Raw genomic sequence first — 18,400 nt, 5'->3', positions numbered from 1 at the left:
CCATAATTTCAAGTTTTATATCATAGAGAGAAGAGAAGAGACAGACAGTTACAACCTAGCAGGAAATGTGATGATATGTTTTTGCTGCTGTGCGTTTTTTTTTTTGTTTTTTTTTTTTGATGTGTGTGTGGGAAAGGGTGTGATGTCATTTTGTCTCCACCCCCTGTGAGTAAGCCCACAGCATAGCTAAGTGCAGCCGCCCTCCTCTGTCACCGAGAGACAGTCCACTTAAATGCAGCTCCAGGGTTGCGGGACTCCCACCAGCATCACTCCCCGTGTGAGGTGGCAAATGCAACATGCTCTCCAGCTTGGGGTGTCTACTTCTCTGTGGAAGTATTGCACTAGCCCTGGGAAATGCACAGAAATTGCCAAAAGGCAAGTAGCTCTGATGTTTTGTGTTTTCAAAATAATGTTTAAAAGATACTAGTTTTAAAATGTTGGTATTAAATATGATCTACTTTGCCAGATGGGGGGAATAGAGTTCTTCTCGGAGAGTCAGAATTCAAATGTGTGGAGAAGTAGCTTAAACTTTTGCTTCCCCACACCCCCCTCTATTTAATTTTCAGTTGGATCTCTTTATTGCAAAAGATGAAAACCAACTTCTTATTAGATTTAGCAGATGTTCACAGTAGCTTGAATGGTATAGCTTCAACTACAGTATTTGTATAATGAATTGTATGGTATAGATGGGTATTATACAGTCTACTGAAAAGACTTGTTTGGTGTTTTTATCCCCCTCCTCAGAGACTAAATCAGTGCTAGCTGAAGGTTTAAAAGAAGCTAATTTGAAACCTAGAATCTTTTGTGTAAACCTCACACATACCTGTTAGCTTGGAGGCTGAAGGATTCTAGGCAGGGCACACCGACAAAGAACGGTCATGTGCTGATATATAGACACTTCTCTCTGGTGGAATTTGGAAGAGGGTTTGATCTGCTGGACATGACACTCCTTTTCCTGGCTAAATTGCTCTCATTTTAGTGTTGGTATTTTGTTTACAAATGTCATCAGAAGAAAATGAAAATGTCTTAATTTAGACGCTAAAAACAATCTCTTGAGCCCATCAGCACCAAAACAAGAGCTTACCTCTCTCCTATCTTTGAACATAAATGTTGCAGGTATTTTTTTGCTCCTTTGCAGAGGCATTTTCCAAGCCAACTTCAGGTCTGTGAAGGCTTTTTATGGTTGCAGACTGCTGTAGTCAGCAGGATTAGGAAAAACAGGCTGGAATTTTCATACAGTTATGATGGAAAATATCAGAGGCAATGCAGAGCCATGAGCTTGTCAAAACCCTGCTGTGCATAGAGTCGGAAAGAAAGATTGTTCAGGTCAGAATATCCAAAGATCCTGCTAGGTCCTCCCTCTGGGTAGTTTGCTCCAAGATCATCTTGTCCCAAGTGAAAACCATTCTCTCTTCCGTGTATTAAGTGAAACTTGAATCCAGAGCGTGAAAGCTGAAGGGTTTGGCTAGTTGATATTTCACATGATGATATAAAAAGCAATAAAAAAGGCTGAGTAAACCTTTTCAACTCTACGATAACTCTGCAAAATAAAATAAAATAAAAATATACACTACTAGATCTTTCTTTTCTATCAAGTATTCTGTTTCTTGATCGTAGTAAAAGTGTTTAAATAAATCAGTCATGAACCACAAGCATTCAGAATTAACTGTTCCTACTGCTAAAATATTTAACAAGGACCCACCATCTGAGAAAAGTCTGGAGTTTTTCTCAGGCTTAATACCTCCAAATGTTTTTATTTTACCTTGTATTTACTGTGTAGAGATGAGAGCCGTAATTTTGTGACTGCAGACTTCTGCAAATTCCAAATGCTTTAATTATCATGTTGCAATCACTAGATGCAAATCTCTTGACACAATTTTCCTTTATTTGTTATGGTAAAAAAAAAATTGTCAAAAACAGCCACAGAACTTTTGTCTTGTTCATTGCACTTTAATCTGAAGTATTTTCATCCAGGTTTCTTTTGTAATTTTAAAAAAATATCCATAGGTTCAGTAATTTGAAAAAAAAACTATCAAATTAATATAATTATAAAATAAATGGCAAGTCTCCTTGTCTCTAATGCTAAGTTTTTTCTTTATCATTGAAGCTACCAAGGGACTTTCTTTCAGCTGAAGTTGCCTTTTTTCAAACTGCATTCCAGGAATAGGTATACTGTCCTCAAAAGGGGTTTGGGGCAGGCATCTTCTCCCCGTCAATTACTTGGGGAGCATTCATGCTTTTTTCTGTTCTGGGGTGGGGTCACAACAGACTTTAGAACTTGACAGGTTCTGAAAATTTCTCGGTAAAGAAAACCGTCCCACCTATTTAACCCACTGTTTCCCAAACTCGTTTGACTAAGAGTCCTTTTTCTAGTGGAATAGCTATTATATCTTGCGAGGGGCTTATTTTTCACATTTGGGGAAATACTGAGATAAATAAGAAAAAAAAAGAGATAAAAGGTTTTTTCTTTTCTTTTTCCTTTCTACTTTAGAGTTAGTTAAATATCATTTGTCATTTAAGAAGAGTATAGAATTTTGGAGCTAGGAAGGATGTTAGTGATCACCTAGGCTAGGGTTTCCCAGATCTTTGGATTTATGGACCCATAAAAATACCTATTTTTTTTTAATATCAGGGTCCCATTATAGAGAACATACTTGAATTATGCCATGTGAGAGTGTTGAAAGGAGGGAAACCCCCATTGCTCTTAAAAGCTAACCATTTTAACAGATTTATAAAAACAAATGAATTGATACAAATAAGTCCATTGTTTTATTTTTCTCATTTTACCACAGACTGATGAAAACTTCATCACAGGTCAATATTTGGGAACCATTGACCAGTATAACCATTTATTTTACAAACGGAGGCATCCAAATGCAGGGAGATTTAGTAACTTTCCCACATTGATGACAGAACCAGGACTGGATCCCAGGTTCCTGACTGGATATCTGTGTTCTGCTCTGTTCCGACCCAAATCTTAGGAGTTAAGTTCTGTAGTGTACATGTGAATGCTGTCCTTCCCTTGAATAAAAGGTTTCTTGTAAAGATTTTAAACATTATCCTAATCTTCACATTTTCCCTAGAACCTGTCTGCTGCGTGTGTGTGTGTGGGGGGGGAGGTGGCGTATAGTTGATAAATATAAATACAGCTGACTATTTATAGGGAAAAGAAATTACTTTTTAAATAAGAAATCACTTCTTACGTGTCTTATGCATACTTGCATACATAGCCACATACTTTGTTATAGAAAATAAGATACTGCAAGAGTCTTTGTTACTTTTTAAAAGCTTAAAGTCTGAGAGTATTATTAATGGACCTCTTCTCCTCCCTACCCCTTGATGACTATGTTCTTTGGCAAATCATTTACCTTTGCTAAGCCTCAGTTTTCTTATCTGTAAAATGGGAATAATGATAACCGTCTTACAGTATTTTAGGAGTAAATGAGGTAAGAGTTGCAAAACTTTTAGTAAAGGGTCTGACATATAACAGGTATTCAAAAAAATGTTTATTGGGTTGCAGAAAAGTATATCAATACCGAAAAAAATATGCACACCAAATAATATGTGATCTTGTGTCCAGACTATCTGACAAACCTCTGGGAGGGTAGCAAATGAGGTGGCATGTTCTTGGTGAAAGGTGGGGCAAGGGAGCTGTGTTGCTCTGCAGGACAATGAGAGAAGGACTCTACTGTTTTCCAGCCCGACCTTCCTCAACCGAATGTTTGACTGTCAAGTTTAAACACTGCTTTTCTCTATGGAAAGCTGCACCTTTGCCCTAGGATCAGCTTTCCTGTGGGGACTGATAAAGCCTCACAGATCCTCCAGGAGAGATCCTCTTGAACTTGTTTTTCAGGAGGAGAATTAGACCATAATACAGGCTCTGAAGAATTCTCACATTGTTTTATATCCTTGAAAGCCCCTATGCTCCAGATACCCCTAGGATTCTTTATTCTTGGAACCATAGAACTTTTCTTCCCTGGCATACAGGCAGAAATAAAAACCACAGAGAGTAATATGTATGTAGTATAATGGGACATGAGAGGCTTGACACACCTCTGCAGAAACTCCTGTGTTTGGAAAATTGCAGTCAGTTAGCAGGCAAAGGCTACTATTTCTAGGCAGCTCTATCAGTCCTCCTGATGTAGGCGTGAGGAAAACCAGAGAGGAGCATCTCCAATACAAGTGTGATCAGATGGCCCGAGGGAATGAGGCTTTTGGCCGTGACTCTTGGCTAGTGCAGAGGGAAGAAGTAGCTGGCTTTTGGCCTCAGGTTCTTACCTGACAGGGTAGAAATCTCTGACTCCAAGGAGAAAAAGAATCGCAGGGCAGATGATGTTAATAACAGTAACTCCCATAGCTATCAATAACTCATCGCTATTATTATAGATAACATTATTTGAGCTCATATTGTTTGTGGTAATTTAGGGCTAAATATTTTTAATGTGGAAAACTAACTAAATGCTCGAAGTTCCCCTATAAAGCAGGTATTTTGTTTTTTACATCTTTATTAGAGTATAATTGCTTTACAATGGTGTGTTAGTTTCTGCTTTATAACAAAGTGAATCAGTTATACATATACATATGTCCCCATATCCCTTCCCTCTTGCATCTCCCTCCCTCCCTCCCTCCCTATCCCACCCCTCCAGGTGGTCACAAAGCACCGAGCTGATCTCCCTGTGCTATGCGGCTGCTTCCCACTAGCTATCTACCTTACATTTGGTAGTGTATATATGTCCATGCCTCTCTCTCGTAAAGCAGGTATTTTATTACTCTCCATTTACAGAGGATAAAATTGTACCTCAGAGTGTTTGCCCAAAGTCATCCAGCCAGCAAGTGGCAAAAGACCATACCTTTAATTTCTATGTAATATCAGTTCCTTGCTCTACATAAAGATATGTTAATTTGTTCAAGTAACAAACTGTATTCCATGTAAATGCAGAGCACTGAGGCTGGGAAGACAAGGTTTTGTCTTCCTGACCAGTTGACGGAGAAGACAGGGCTGTAAAGGGATAATTACATTAGAGTGAGAACATCCTCTGATTTGGCTGAAGCGCAAAGAACTTTGAGAACAATCAGAAAGGGCCCAATCCAGACTAGAGGGGTCAAAAATTATGAGGGGATAAGGCACCCAAGTAGGAGCCTGGAAGACAAACATACATTGGGGCAAGGAGGAGAGTAGTGGAAGGGCCTTCCCGACAGGGGTAGCTGCATGGCCAGAGCCCAGGCCACCTCCAGGGGCCAGAGCTCAGCAGGTGTTAAAGTACCGAGGGAAAGCCAAGACTGAGTCCACACTGGATGTGACTGTGTCTTCCTTGTCTCTATCTGTCTTGACTCCCCAAGATTGATTACAAAGCAGAATTAGCAGATTGTCTTTGGAGAAGAGGGCTCATGTCTTACTCTAAACTTTTCCAGCCACTCACCTGGAGTCTAGCTCTCACTCTCCTCGGAGCACTCCCAACCTCACTTTGACAAAACAAGAATGTGTCACTCCAGTGACCCAGTCCCTTTCTCCAGAGGGTAGTTAATACCTGTAAGGAGCCAGGGAGGGTCTTTTCCATCTTAGAACAAGGAGTTTGGGGGAAGAATAGTGGGGAGGGCAAAGAACCCTGATGGGTGGATTTCTGCTTTTATTTGAGTAGTATACATTTATATATTGGTGGGACTGTATTAAAGAGTACATTAGGAAAAAATGGTTCCACTGCTAAAAGAAAACAAACAAGTCTGAAAACCACAGGGGAATTATTTTAGCATTTTCTACAGCTCTAGTTTCTTGGCAGTTGTATAGATTTGTTTGTCTATTCAAGCACTGTCTACTAGGTAAAACTGAATGAGATCCAGCTCCTGTGATAAAAGAAACTTGTATTAGGAATGTAAAACTTGATCAAATATAGTTTTTTGATGCTAAGACTATCATGTTTAGAGCCCAGTGCTTAAAAATAAGGCGTCTCTGTGCTAATTACACGTTCACTAGTTTAGTTTTTACTCTTATAGACTGCTTTATCAGGCTGAGATACTAAATATTAAGGAATTTTAGCCTCTATCTCTCACTTTCAAAAGTTAATGAGGCAGGGGCTTCCCTGGTGGCGCAGTGGTTAAGAATCTGCCTGCCAGTGCAGGGGACATGGGTTCGAGTCCTGGTCCAGGAAGATCCCACATGCTGCGGGGCAACTAAGCCTGTGCGCCACAACTACAGAGCCCACGTGCCACAACTACTGAAGCCCGTGCACCTACAGCCCATGCTCCGCAACAAAAGAAGCCACCTCAGTGAGAAGCCTGTGCACCTCAACAGAGAGTAGCTCCCACTCACTGCAACTAGAGAAAGCCTGCGTGCAGCAACAAAGACCCAACACAGCCAAAAATAAATAAATAAATTTATTTTAAAAAAAGGTAATGAGGCACAGGGTAGCACTTGAGAATTGACAAATTCATTGATACTGTATTATAGAAAAGACAGTTAAAATATTTTTATAGGTTAATGTGTGTTGACAGAATATTTGTCTAAGACGAAAGTGAGGTGTCTAATGAAGGGAGGGGCATTAAGCAAATGTGACCAACTATTCTATCTGGGTCACCATCCTCAGAATGATTTCCCTTTTGCCTGATTCCTGATTGCCATTTATAAAAGCAGGTATAAAAGCAAGGGAGAATATGGAAAGTAAATAGATGAACTTAATGAAAGTGATCTAAGAATAAATGTAAAATTAAAAAATTAATAGGATAATCTAATGCGAGACATTACGAGAGTAGTAAAATAAAAATATAAAAATAAATAGTATCAGCCAAAGAATGAACACGCTAAAAAAAGAAAAACAATGGTTTAAATACGTACATTCTGTTAAAATAACATTTAAAGACTATTACAACAACCATATTACTAAGTATCAGGCATGCTGTTTAATGCTAAGTGTTTATATACATTGTCTCATTTTATCCTTACGCCTATGGAATATATATTATTATCCCCATTTCACAGATGAGGAACTAAGCGTAAAGAGTATGTTATCGACTACTGCATGATAAATTACTACAAAATTAGCAGCTTAAAGCATCACACACTTTTTGTTTCACTGTTTCTGTGGGTTAGGAGTCTGAGTCTGGCTTAGTTGGGTCGTCCCCTTCGTGGTCTTTCACAAGGCTGCAGCAAAGGTGTTGGCCAGGTTCAGGTCTCATCTGAAGTCTCAACTGGGAAAGGATCACCTTTCAAGTTCTTGTGGCTATTGGTAGAGTTCAGTTCCCTGAGGATCATTGGTTAAAGGCCTCATTTCCATGCTGGCTGTTGCCCAGAGGTCACCTCTTTTCTTTGCCACATGGGCTTCTCTGTTATGGCCTCTTGCTTCATCAAGGTGTACAAGCCCAGATGCGTCTGCAGGCAAGACGGAAATTACAATACAGCCTAATCATGGAAGTGGCAACCCATCACCTTTGCCATATTCTATTGGATAGAAGCAACTTCCAGGTCCTGTCACACAAGAGGATTACCCAATAACAGGAGATGAGGATTACTGGGGGTTATCTTAGGGTCTACCCACCACAAAATGGCCAATGGCAGCTTGAAGTCACACAGCTAGCAAATGATATAGTGGAACTAATACAGGAAATCTAACTCCAGAAAAATATACTGGTTTGGGCATTAACACCCCATCTACTTCTCACAGAGTTCAGCCTTTAGTGGCAGATGCCCAGCAGGCAAACTAACCAATTTGTCTGCCTCCATGCTTGGAGTTGTTGTAGGAAATCCCTGAGAATTGAGGTAAATATCTTACTACTACGAAGACTCAGGGTATATATTCAGCACTCAGTGTGGACCCTATTTTCTGTATATAAAAGGCCAGTCAATGCCTAGATTCCTCAAGTGTGGTCAATCCCATGTAGAGAAGTATGCAAAGTAAATGCCCCCCAAGTACAAGCTTTTCTTTCCTTGTAAGACTCAGCTGCCATCATCTCCTAAAAAGAGAAAACGTAAGACAAAATGCAAGTTCTCTTTGACAAAATGTACAAATATTAAGCAATTAACACCTATGAAGTTGATGATACAGTCTCCATAAAATGTGTTTCTGAAACATCACTGAGTGGCTCTTCCAGTATATGGAGGAGTTGCTATAGGTCGAATTAAAATTTTGTTTGGAGGATGAAAGTATACTTCTAGCAGTGGATGTGATGGAGACAACTTGTTAAACTAAAGGAGCTTCTTTCAGCTCCTTTTTGGTATGAATACAACAACAATTCTTCCATATGCCCTAGGAATCAAAACACAAAATTTAGGTTGTACACAAAATATATCCTTAAGATGACACCCAGAACCTTGTAGAATGTTAATACTAGAATACCCTATCGAGTATTTTCTATAGAGAATAGCCCACAGTCTCTTCTTGTGTTGGGGTGTCCCAAAGGCCTGGGAGGTACATGGTGAGAAGGGTAAACTTCAAGGCCTCAGGCTACTTTGTAAAAGTTCTGTGGACAGCAAGACTGAATCAGGACTTACCCACCCCACTGCTCATAATTTTTGCTTGGGTTCCCCACCAAGAACTTTCCACAGTGAGATTTTTATAGTGTGTTGTAGGTTTCCCTGATCTAACAAAACCCTGACTTATATTCCCAGTGATTTTGGTAGAAATGTGGGAGCCTTAAAGCTAGCCTGAGGTTTTTAGGCCTTCTCAGTGTAGCAGGCTGTGAAGTCAGCTAACATCCCTCCCTGTGGAATTCTGGAAAGGAGATAGGAGATGTGATGCCTTCATAGAAGTTTCATTATTGTTCTCCAATCAAGGACTATACATCTAAAGCCATACACTAGAAAATCAGACCAAATCCACCCAGTCCAAGCACCTTCTGGTCAGATTAGAAATTAATTTTAGAGAAAATTGAGGTCTAATTTAAGTTTCACCTATGATATAGCAACTCAGTGTTTACTTTTAAAATAAGTTTAGCTATGAGTATAAATACTATAATATCTATCCTCAGCAGTTGTAGCCCGTGCATTAGAATAACAAAGTTTTCAAAAATATCAGTACTGTTCTGCTCCTCTACTCAGTTATGATTTAATTGGTCTGGGATGGGAGAGTTTAAAAATTCCTCAGGTGATTTTAATGTGGCCAGAGTTGAGGACCACTGATCTACAGGTTTTGAAAATTTGCATGTGTAAGTGCTTCATAAATCTTTCTGGATGAGTGCAGGGTAAAATTTAAAAGTTGCAAGTGAATCATTTTATTATTTAAGTTTTAAAACAAACTTAAAGGTGATTTTTCTTTTGTTCTACTTTGTTCCTGGATTTTGAAGCATTATTTGGAAAACTTTTAAACTTCCTTCTCAGGCCAAATAAAATAAGAAAATGTTTAAAATTCAGCTTAACATTTGTTTTTGGTGTTAGAACATAAGTTCAAATGTCTACTTTTACAAAATCTCAGAAGTTAGATCTGAGAAGCTATGGCTGATTGTTTTCAGAACTGGACTTACATTTGCTTATTCTGTCATTCAATTAACTTTAAAAAAAAATCACATTAATATTATTGGTACACACACACACACACACACCCCTACACACAGTAGAATACTACTCAGCCATAAAAAAAGAATGGCATTTACCATTTGCAGCAACATGGATGGACCTGGAGGACATTATGCTAAGTGAAATAAGTCATACAGAGAAAAGCAAATACTATATGATATCACTTATATGTGGAATCTGAAAAATACAACAAACTAGTGGATACAACAAGAAAGAAGCAGACTCACAGATATGGAGAACAAACTGGTGGTTACCGGTGGGGCGGGAGTGACATACTTAAATATTTTAATTTAAAAAATAAAATTAACTTTAAAAAGAAATACAATTTAAAAAGAAAATAATTTTTAAAATCATCATATTAGGATTATAAGGATGATTTAGACATTTCATGCTTTCAGGAGTTTGAAATTAGTTCTATTTAAAACTAATATACGTTGGCCACACAAAGGTCATTTTCTTAAAATCTGCAGGAGTTAAGCTATTCCATTGTGTTGTCATGCACTAGCTTTAAGTGATACCTATGTACATAAAGAAGAAAAAATGAATTTATGTAATATGTTAAGAAAAAGCACCCTATGATCCCAGTCAATGCAAAATACGAGTTGAGAAAACATTGAATAATTGTCCCCCATTCCAAAGGTCCGGGTTATGTGAATTGCCTTTGGAAATTGTTCCTTTAATTGTGCATGTTACCATATACATTCCAGCCCATCTTCTTTCTGCTTTACGTTAAGGGTAATCTATGAGCGTGTAGGATGACTTATAATCTGAAACATCTTTGAAGTGTATTCTGCTGTGTCTCCAATAAAATGAAAAATCTCTCTGAGTGGAGAATGAACCCCTGATAGGATGAAGCTGGGGGTACATTGCTTCCAAGATGCCAAAGTGGAGTTTCAGATTTCCTTCCTCCTTTAATGCCATCCTTTGATTTTTCCAATCTGTTAGCTGATAAGAAAACATTCTGGTTTTCCAAGGACTCTGCTGAGAGTCCACTGTGCACACGTGTGTGGGCATGCGAGTCTTAACAGGCCTTCCTTCTCTGAGAGCAACAGATTCTGTCATTGAAGGAGGGGATTGGGGTGACTGCCAAAGTCATGCTGGCAGAGAACTCTGGAATTCAGTGCTGTTACAGATATGCCAGTGAGGGATTCAGGACAGAGTTTCCTTCTCCTTTCACGTTCCCAGATGGAGTTAAAGCATCTCTATCCAGTAAGTTTAGGATCAGGTATCAGATGATCTGAAGAAGGGCCCCTTTTTTTTTTTTGCGGTACGCTGGCCTCTCACTGTTGTGGCCTCTCCCGTTGCGGAGCACAGGCTCCGGATGCACAGGCTCAGCGGCCATGGCTCCTGGGCCCAGCCGCTCCGTGGCATGTGGGATCTTCCCGGACCAGGGCACGAACCCGTGTCCCCTGCATCGGCAGGCGGACTCTCAACCACTGCGCCACCAGGGAAGCCCATGGCTCATCCTCTTTAAATACCCCAATGATCCTGCTGTCACAGAAGAATTCTCTAATTACTCATATTTTTACTAGAATTAGAAGGAAAGTGATGCTGGCCATGTTCTGCCATTGAGGTTTACCCTAAACTGTAGTTTTGTTATGAATTGGGAGGATAAATATTGGGAAATGGCAATAGGGGCTAGTGGGTAAAGTATTGGAGTCATTGTGAGCCTGGCAAGTGACCTGATCTCTCTGAACATCAGATCTGCTTCCCTGAACAAAGGGAATAATAAAAATACCAGTTCTCTTTTTAGCTTCCACTAATAAATAATAATACTAGGGTGACTTTAACGGTTTCTTGGTAGTAATTTTCTTAACCTAAGTAAGAGGAGATGTGGAAGGCCAGCCACAATTTTGAAAACTCTTCACCTGCCCTGGCAGCTAAAGAAGGGTCTGGACACCCTTGTCTCCTGGACATTTCCTGAGAAGAGGCTGAGCTAAAAGAATGCTCTGTTGCTGGAAGTCAGAGTCTCATGTGTCTGGGCGTGTGGGGTGTCAGCCTCACAGTGACCCAGGGCCTGAAGGCGGGAGCCACGGCGCTGTGGGGTTTTTTTGTTTTTTCTTTTGTTTTTTTTGCAGTACGTGGGCCTTTCACTGTCGTGGCCTCTCTAGTTGCGGAGCACAGGCTCCAGACGCGCAGGCTCAGCGGCCATGGCTCACGGGCCCAACAGCTCCGTGGCATGTGGGATCTTCCTGGACCGGGGCACGAACCCGTGTCCCCTGCATCGGCAGGCGGACTCTCAACCACTGCGCCACCAGGGAAGCCCCCACGCTCTGGGTTTTTAAACATAATTCTTGCCACCAGCAGCTCCTGTTCCCCCAGCCAACTCTCCCGCAGGGGTTTGGAAGCTTTGGCTCAGAGAAGATTTACCTTTTATTGTGGAAGAACTGGGAGCACAAATCATGGTCCTTGGTCATTTTTTCCTCCACATATGCTTGGGATGTGGTTTTGTGTGATTTGATTTTCTCCTGGATGCCTGGTCTGTTGGTCAACTCTCAGGTACTGGGTTGGTCTGATCAGATGACTGATCAATCCCCTAATGAGACTCTTTGTTTTTTTTCTGTCCTCCCTCGTTTTGTTCGTAATCCTTCTTTCCCTTCAGTCTCCTCTCTCTCTTTCCTTTTGAATTCCCTCCTTTCCTCTTTCCCTCTTCTCTCAACACCATGAGTCCTCAGAACATTCTCCTGGCTTCCACCCCCGACCTCTGCCATTGGCCACTTTGGCCCTAGGCCTCACCTCACAGTTGACTCTTCATCCGTTTGGATTCAGCAGGAATCAGCCCTTCGGAAGACAATGCACACTTTGTATTTTTTTTCAAGGCAGGAATGGGTGTTTCTCTGTCATGCTAAACATTCCACTTGATTGAAAATATCATGGTTTCCTGATCATTTATCTTGGCATCAGCAAGCCTACAAAAAGCACAGATTTACATTAATTTGATAAGCTCTGTGCATACCAGATGAGACAAACCATACCGTATATTAACAACAGAGTTCATTCTTAAATGGTTTTGAATATGGCAGAAGTTAGCATGTCCCATGAATTATGGCAATAACATATGCATGATAAACGCCAGATATCATAGTGTTATTTTGTAAGGTCATTTTTTTATTTGTTCCTGGATTTTTGTTCCAGGGTAGCTGTCGGTGTTTGATATTTTCAAGAACTTGCAGAGAACTTTGCCTTTTCCAGTGGCTCGAGTTGGCTCTTAAGTGTGAATGCCATGTTTCTCTTCATTTGATTTGTAGCCAACATTTCCATGAAACTGAGTTTCTGTGTCAACTGTCCCCATGAAATGTGATCCTCTAATTTGCAACTGGATCACAGTGGTGGTGTTTCATATACATATACATATATATATACATACAGATATATAAAATTACATTTCCAGATCCAGGCTTATGTGCTTACACATGTATGTGCCATGCTGCATTGTTGTATTTGTTCTCCTTGTAATACAAATCAAAAACATAAATATGAAATAGATGAAAGTCCTAGAATGGATTAAATGTGGTGTGACTCACCATTCATTTTTGATTGATTAACATACTGGTGTTAGTGTGATTTAGAGTTTTGTTCTTAATGCAGAACAACCTAGTTGTAAAACTCTTTAAAAACAGCCTTTCACTAGAGCAAGTGATTGTTTTTACTGTCCTATTTGGGGAACAGTAACTCAAATTTAAAATACTGATATTACAACTGAATCACCAGAATAACTAATAAAAAATATCCTTGAATCACTTAAAGAAGTAACAATACTTCATATCTAGGTTAGTCAAAATTCTTTCTCCACATACTCTTGGCAAAAGGTCCCACTTTCACAATTTTTCACCAATGTGTCAGTGCTTTCTCAAATGCTTTCAGGTGCCTTTCCCAGCTGTGTACAAAGAACACCATTCAGTTTTAGGAGACCCTAGATTTGTTAGCGGAATTGCATTATATAACACTTGTTCTTCACCAGCCATTCAATCCAAGCATCTGTTTTCACTTATGTCAGAAAATTAAGACAACAAGTATTTACTGTATTATTTTCCAAAGTCATCATAACCCATGGCGCACATGTCATCTGTAAGGTTTTTCTGGTGTCCCAGAAACATCCATTTCAAACATCCCTTTTCATGGCCAGAGGTTCATAGACCACAAAGGAACCACAGATGTTAACACTAAATAAACTTCCTGTAAGTTATGTTATCAAATAATTTAAATGGCATTAAAAGATAAGCATTAGCCGAGTCAAGATCCTTTTAGGGATGTCTCTTTCTAGGGACTTTCTTATTTTGTGAGACTGTTTGTTTTGTTTCTTTAAACAAACAACATGGAGAAACACGTACCTCCATTTATCTGCTTTTTTGTAAGGTCCCTCTCCCATCTACCCTTCTTCCTTTATGGTACTTGCAGCCTACATCCATCCACAAGGCCTGGTTGTAGAAGATATTTAGATGGGAATAGGAAAAGAAACCCATGAGTTTTGTTTTATTGAGATACAGCTGTTTAACAACCCTGGAGATGATCATTCTTAAACTATACTGAGGAGCAAGGAATCACTGAGTGCAGTGGTCCTTAAGCTTGAGCAAGCATCAGAATCATCTTGTTAACATTTGGCGTGCTGGGCCCCATCCCTAGAGTTTCTGATTCAAGACCTGAGGTGGGGTGGTCCAGAGAATTTACATTTCTCATCATTGTTGATCCTGGGGCCATGTTTTGCAAACCACTGACTTAGTGAATCTGTTAAGTATGCAGAGCTCTACCTCCCCCAACCCCGCCCTTCACTCCCTCTAGCCTTACTATAGTCACACCAGATTCCAATTTAGTAGGTCTGACCATCTGAATGTTAAACACTGTCACTGATGACTCTGATGAGATTAACTGTGTATGGAGAAATACAGTTACAGAAACTGATCTGTTTATATAACCAGTACCAAGCACTAGGGCACTAATTCAAAGAAAGTGGCTGAGAGGAAATGAGCTAACTTACTATAATTCTATAAATTTGGAGAACCTGTGCTTTTCATTTGTTCAGCATATGACACATGACTGTAGAAAATGTTTAGCTTCAGACAGTGAGAGCTCTAGTTCTTGTGATGAACTTCTGTCTGGCTTTATACTTAGAAACCTTTTTTTTTTTTTTTTTTTCCCTTGTGGCACTTGGGCCTCTCACTGTTGTGGCCTCTCCCGTTGCGGAGCACAGGCTCCGGACGCGCAGGCTCCGGACGCACACGCTCAGCGGCCATGGCTCACGGGCCCAGCCGCTCCGCGGCATGTGGGATCCTCCCGGACCCGGGCACGAACCCGTGTGCCCTGCATCGGCAGGCGGACTCTCAACCACTGCGCCACCAGGGAAGCCCTAGAAACCATTTTTTTGCATTGCTAGCTGAAGCATGAACAGCATTCACCATTAACTAACCTTGTTTGGTGGTGAGTAATGTTTAACTCTGGAAGGTTTGGGTGACATTATGAGATATTAGTGAGTCATTCTGTTTGTGTATATGCATATTAAAGTTAATGCCTAATATTAGCCTCAAGCGTCTGTTAAGTGTAACCCAAACTCAAGATAGCCCACTGTAAAGTATGAACAGTTTACTTTACCAGCTCAATTAAGAAAAATACCACTGTGAAACAAAAGGTGAATTTGATACTTCACATGAAAGTCCTCTGTTATTTTGGCTTACATAGACTTGTTAACTAGCCAGTCTTTCAGCTAATATTGGGCATCAGCCTTTTGTTGAACATTAGCTGTGACCTTTATATTTGGCAGCCCGCTGAAAACATTGTGTATGTTGCTTGCAAGTTAGAGTTCTTTTTCTTAGCTACAGGAGTCCATAAAAGTCTTCCAGTTGTATGTAAAATAGCACATTTGTGGGTATGTACATTTGGGGGGGGGGGGCGCTGCTGGTCTTTAGATATTAAGATTCTCAAAAAGTCTAAGAGCCAATGAAAGCTAAGAACCACATGTCTAGGCAGATGCCTTTCACTGAGTTAGAATTAGGATGCATCAAGTGAGTGGCTGGAAGGATTACCACCATATTCATAAAACATGCAAAAAGGCCTTTGAGATGGTTCATGAAAAATCTCAAACTTCATAACTAAGCTGTGAATACACAGTTTATGTAATTGATTTTGATATGGTGCAAAAAAATCTTAAAGTGGAAGTACACAATTCAAAATGACCTTCACCTCATGTATTTACCCTTTGTATAGTCCCCTCACACATGGAATTGTGGCTGGCCTGTGCATCCATATCCTTCTATCTACAGAAGAAGTGAAGTGAACATGTGTGACTTCTGAGGGTAGGTCATGAAAGACATTGTAGTTCACTTCTCACCTTGCTCTTTCCCTGAATCTCCAAATCTGGAGAAAGCCAGGTGCCATGTCATGAGAATACTCAAGCAATCCTGTGAAGAGGTCCCCATGGTGAGGGACTGAGAAATCCTGCCCATAGCCAGCACAAATTTGCTAGCCATATGAGTGAGCCATCTTGGAAGTACATCCTCCAACCTCAGTCAAGCCTTCAGCTGACTGCAGCCCTGGACAATATCATGACTGCAACCTTATGAGAGATTCTGAGTCGTATCTACCTAACCCAGCTGTTCCCAAGTTCCTTCCTGAGCCACAATAGCATTCCTTCCAAATGCTATCATTGTTGAAGCCACAAAGCTTTGGGCTAATTTATAGTGCAACATTAGGTAATTAATAAGGGGAGTGTATTTGCTGCCCTTTTTATTATAATTTAAAGGAATATTTAAGTGGAATTAAAAATAAAATAAGAAATGTAGTCTTTATTGGCATATGGCTTTGAAAATATAGTCTTGCCTACAGGCAAAGGATAAGTGGAAATAAATTCTGAAAGAGAATTTTTGGATCAATTACCTTTCCAGGACCACAAAAAGCTCGGCATAAGTGCTGACCAAAGAGTAATTGGAAAAATATGTGAACAAATAACCTTTTAAAGTAATCATGGAAAATGTTTGGTAGCTTAGAGTGGCTTAAGGACCACGTTTTCCAAGGCCTTGGTAAATGGCCTTGTCATTCATTCCAGAGGTGATTTCAGGGCTGGCCTTAGGCCAAGGGTGGGTCTGTATTGGTCCTGCTATCATTTAAGAGTCAACCTGTACCCAAGACAGCTTTAGGAGAACCAGATCCAAGATCTACTCTGTAGCTAACCTACATCCCTAAATTCCCCTGAGGAGCAAATGGGTCTCCTGGGACAAACCTGGATCAGGCCAGGCTCTCATTTCCCTAACTTTGACCTCATGCTGAAGTTTCTCCATGTAATTATATCTTCAGGTTAGGTCTTTGTGAAATTTCTTACCTCTTACAGAAAAACAAACTAACAAACATTTTATAAACATCTAATGTTATAGTAGGAGGCATGAAGTTACAAAGAAGAAAAATGGTTACTGTCCTTGAGTTTATATCATGGCAAAAGAAATAGATGAACTAAACAGGATAATACAGTGTAATAAAGGCTGTTAACTGAGGAATGAATAAAGCTGAAATGGGGCGTACAGAAAAAGGGGATTTATTTTGCTTGGAAGAATTGAACAGACTTTGAACAGGCTCTTCTCTGCCATTATGAAAAATTTTTATGGTATTTCCACAAGTGTTAAGTTTTTAAAAAATACTTCATGTGGGGAATTTGTATGTGCTGTCTATGGAGGGCGAGCAAATTTTTCTAATCCCAAACCAGAATGCATGGTAAATATAAAGATATTTTTGAAGAAATAGATGGCGTATTAATAAACTAGGGCTCTCCCAGAACATTCAGGATGTTCTAACTATATTTTACCTATAGTGTACTTCATTAATGGATGCTATTAGGGCTTTAAGCTGAACTCATTGGCTCCCTTGAAAAATACCATTGTTTATAAAATGATTACAAAGAAAAATCACAGGCACTTATTGTCAGTTACTAAGACCTTATAAGGAAGCATGTAACAAAAACATAAAATTAGGTAGGGAGTTTCCATCCAGTTGGCTAGTTCCTTGGCCAGTCAATATCAGGGTTACTTGGGTTACTTGGATGATACAAGTCACAAGGGACCTGCTTAGCCCCTCATCCCAGAACAAACTCCAGTCTGGATCTAGAGTCTTCTTCCAATATGTATCATCATTCAGGGAATCACAAGGCCCCATGTGATCCTTGCTTTCATACAGATTCAAGGCACCATGGACTTGACCTTCCCAGAGCATTTATCATAGTTACCAAGGAAGGGCTGTTTTAGCAGTAAAAACAACTCATTTCCTACCACTGCTTTATCCACTCTTGATGAACACACCTAATTAAGCAAGCAAAACTTTCAGGCTTTTGAAACACGTTCTACTTGTGAAGGATCCTGTGGGCAAAGAAAAAGTCAGGGAAGGCAAAAAGTTGAGTCAGATCTGAAACCTTCATCCAAACAGGCAGTGTACTACTAGAAAAGTCACGACTGTGACTTGCAATCAACCCCTTTAGAATCCTTTTTCCACTCTGTCCGTGAAGTGTAGGACCCCTTCATCCTCACTGGCCCCTCTCCTCCAAGGCAGCTGTGGGGCTTACTTCTTAAATGACTTTGCTCTTCTAGACTCATTCATTAGGAAGTGGGAGCGTAGTGCTTCTAGGTTCAATTTTGTCATCTTGTTTGCAAAAGCTTTGTTTTATTGCGGTTTAATAAAATAAGGAAGTAACTTCCAAAGACTAGAAGCTTTTATCTACATTCAAATGTAAACATTTTTGACTTTCTCAATATCCTTATTTCTCTTTTTCCTTAGGCAACATAATTACACCAATGTTCTTTAAGAAATTTCCTATACTATTGTTAATATATCTATTATTAAATAATCTTCAGATAAATATAATAAAAGTGACTAACTTGGGCTTCCCTGGTGGTGCAGTGGTTGAAAGTCTGCCTGCCGATGCAG

General features: G+C 39.9%; 1 protein-coding gene across 3 annotated transcripts in view; it reads left to right on the top strand.

Moving 5' to 3' along the window:
* The first annotated feature begins 203 nt into the window (after nucleotides 1-203).
* The window catches only part of ABI3BP (ABI family member 3 binding protein), a 262,119-nt gene continuing 243,922 nt past the window's right edge, over nucleotides 204-18,400 (top strand). For 2 of the 3 annotated variants that reach the window (XM_029213848.1, XM_029213849.1), the window contains exon 1: nucleotides 282-375. In XM_029213848.1, the coding sequence (XP_029069681.1) occupies nucleotides 297-375 (79 nt within the window). In that variant the 5' untranslated portion in view covers nucleotides 282-296. Of the gene's footprint in view, nucleotides 376-18,400 lie in introns of all 3 variants that reach the window. The other variant, XM_029213847.1, reaches the window with a different exon arrangement.

Source organism: Monodon monoceros, unplaced genomic scaffold (assembly GCF_005190385.1).
Source record: "Monodon monoceros isolate NGI ecotype Baffin Bay Population unplaced genomic scaffold, NGI_Narwhal_1 Super_Scaffold_11, whole genome shotgun sequence".
Classification (NCBI taxonomy): Eukaryota; Metazoa; Chordata; class Mammalia; order Artiodactyla; family Monodontidae; genus Monodon; species Monodon monoceros.
The sequence above is the reverse complement of the archived record's forward strand: the minus strand, read 5'-3'. Positions and strand labels throughout refer to the sequence as shown.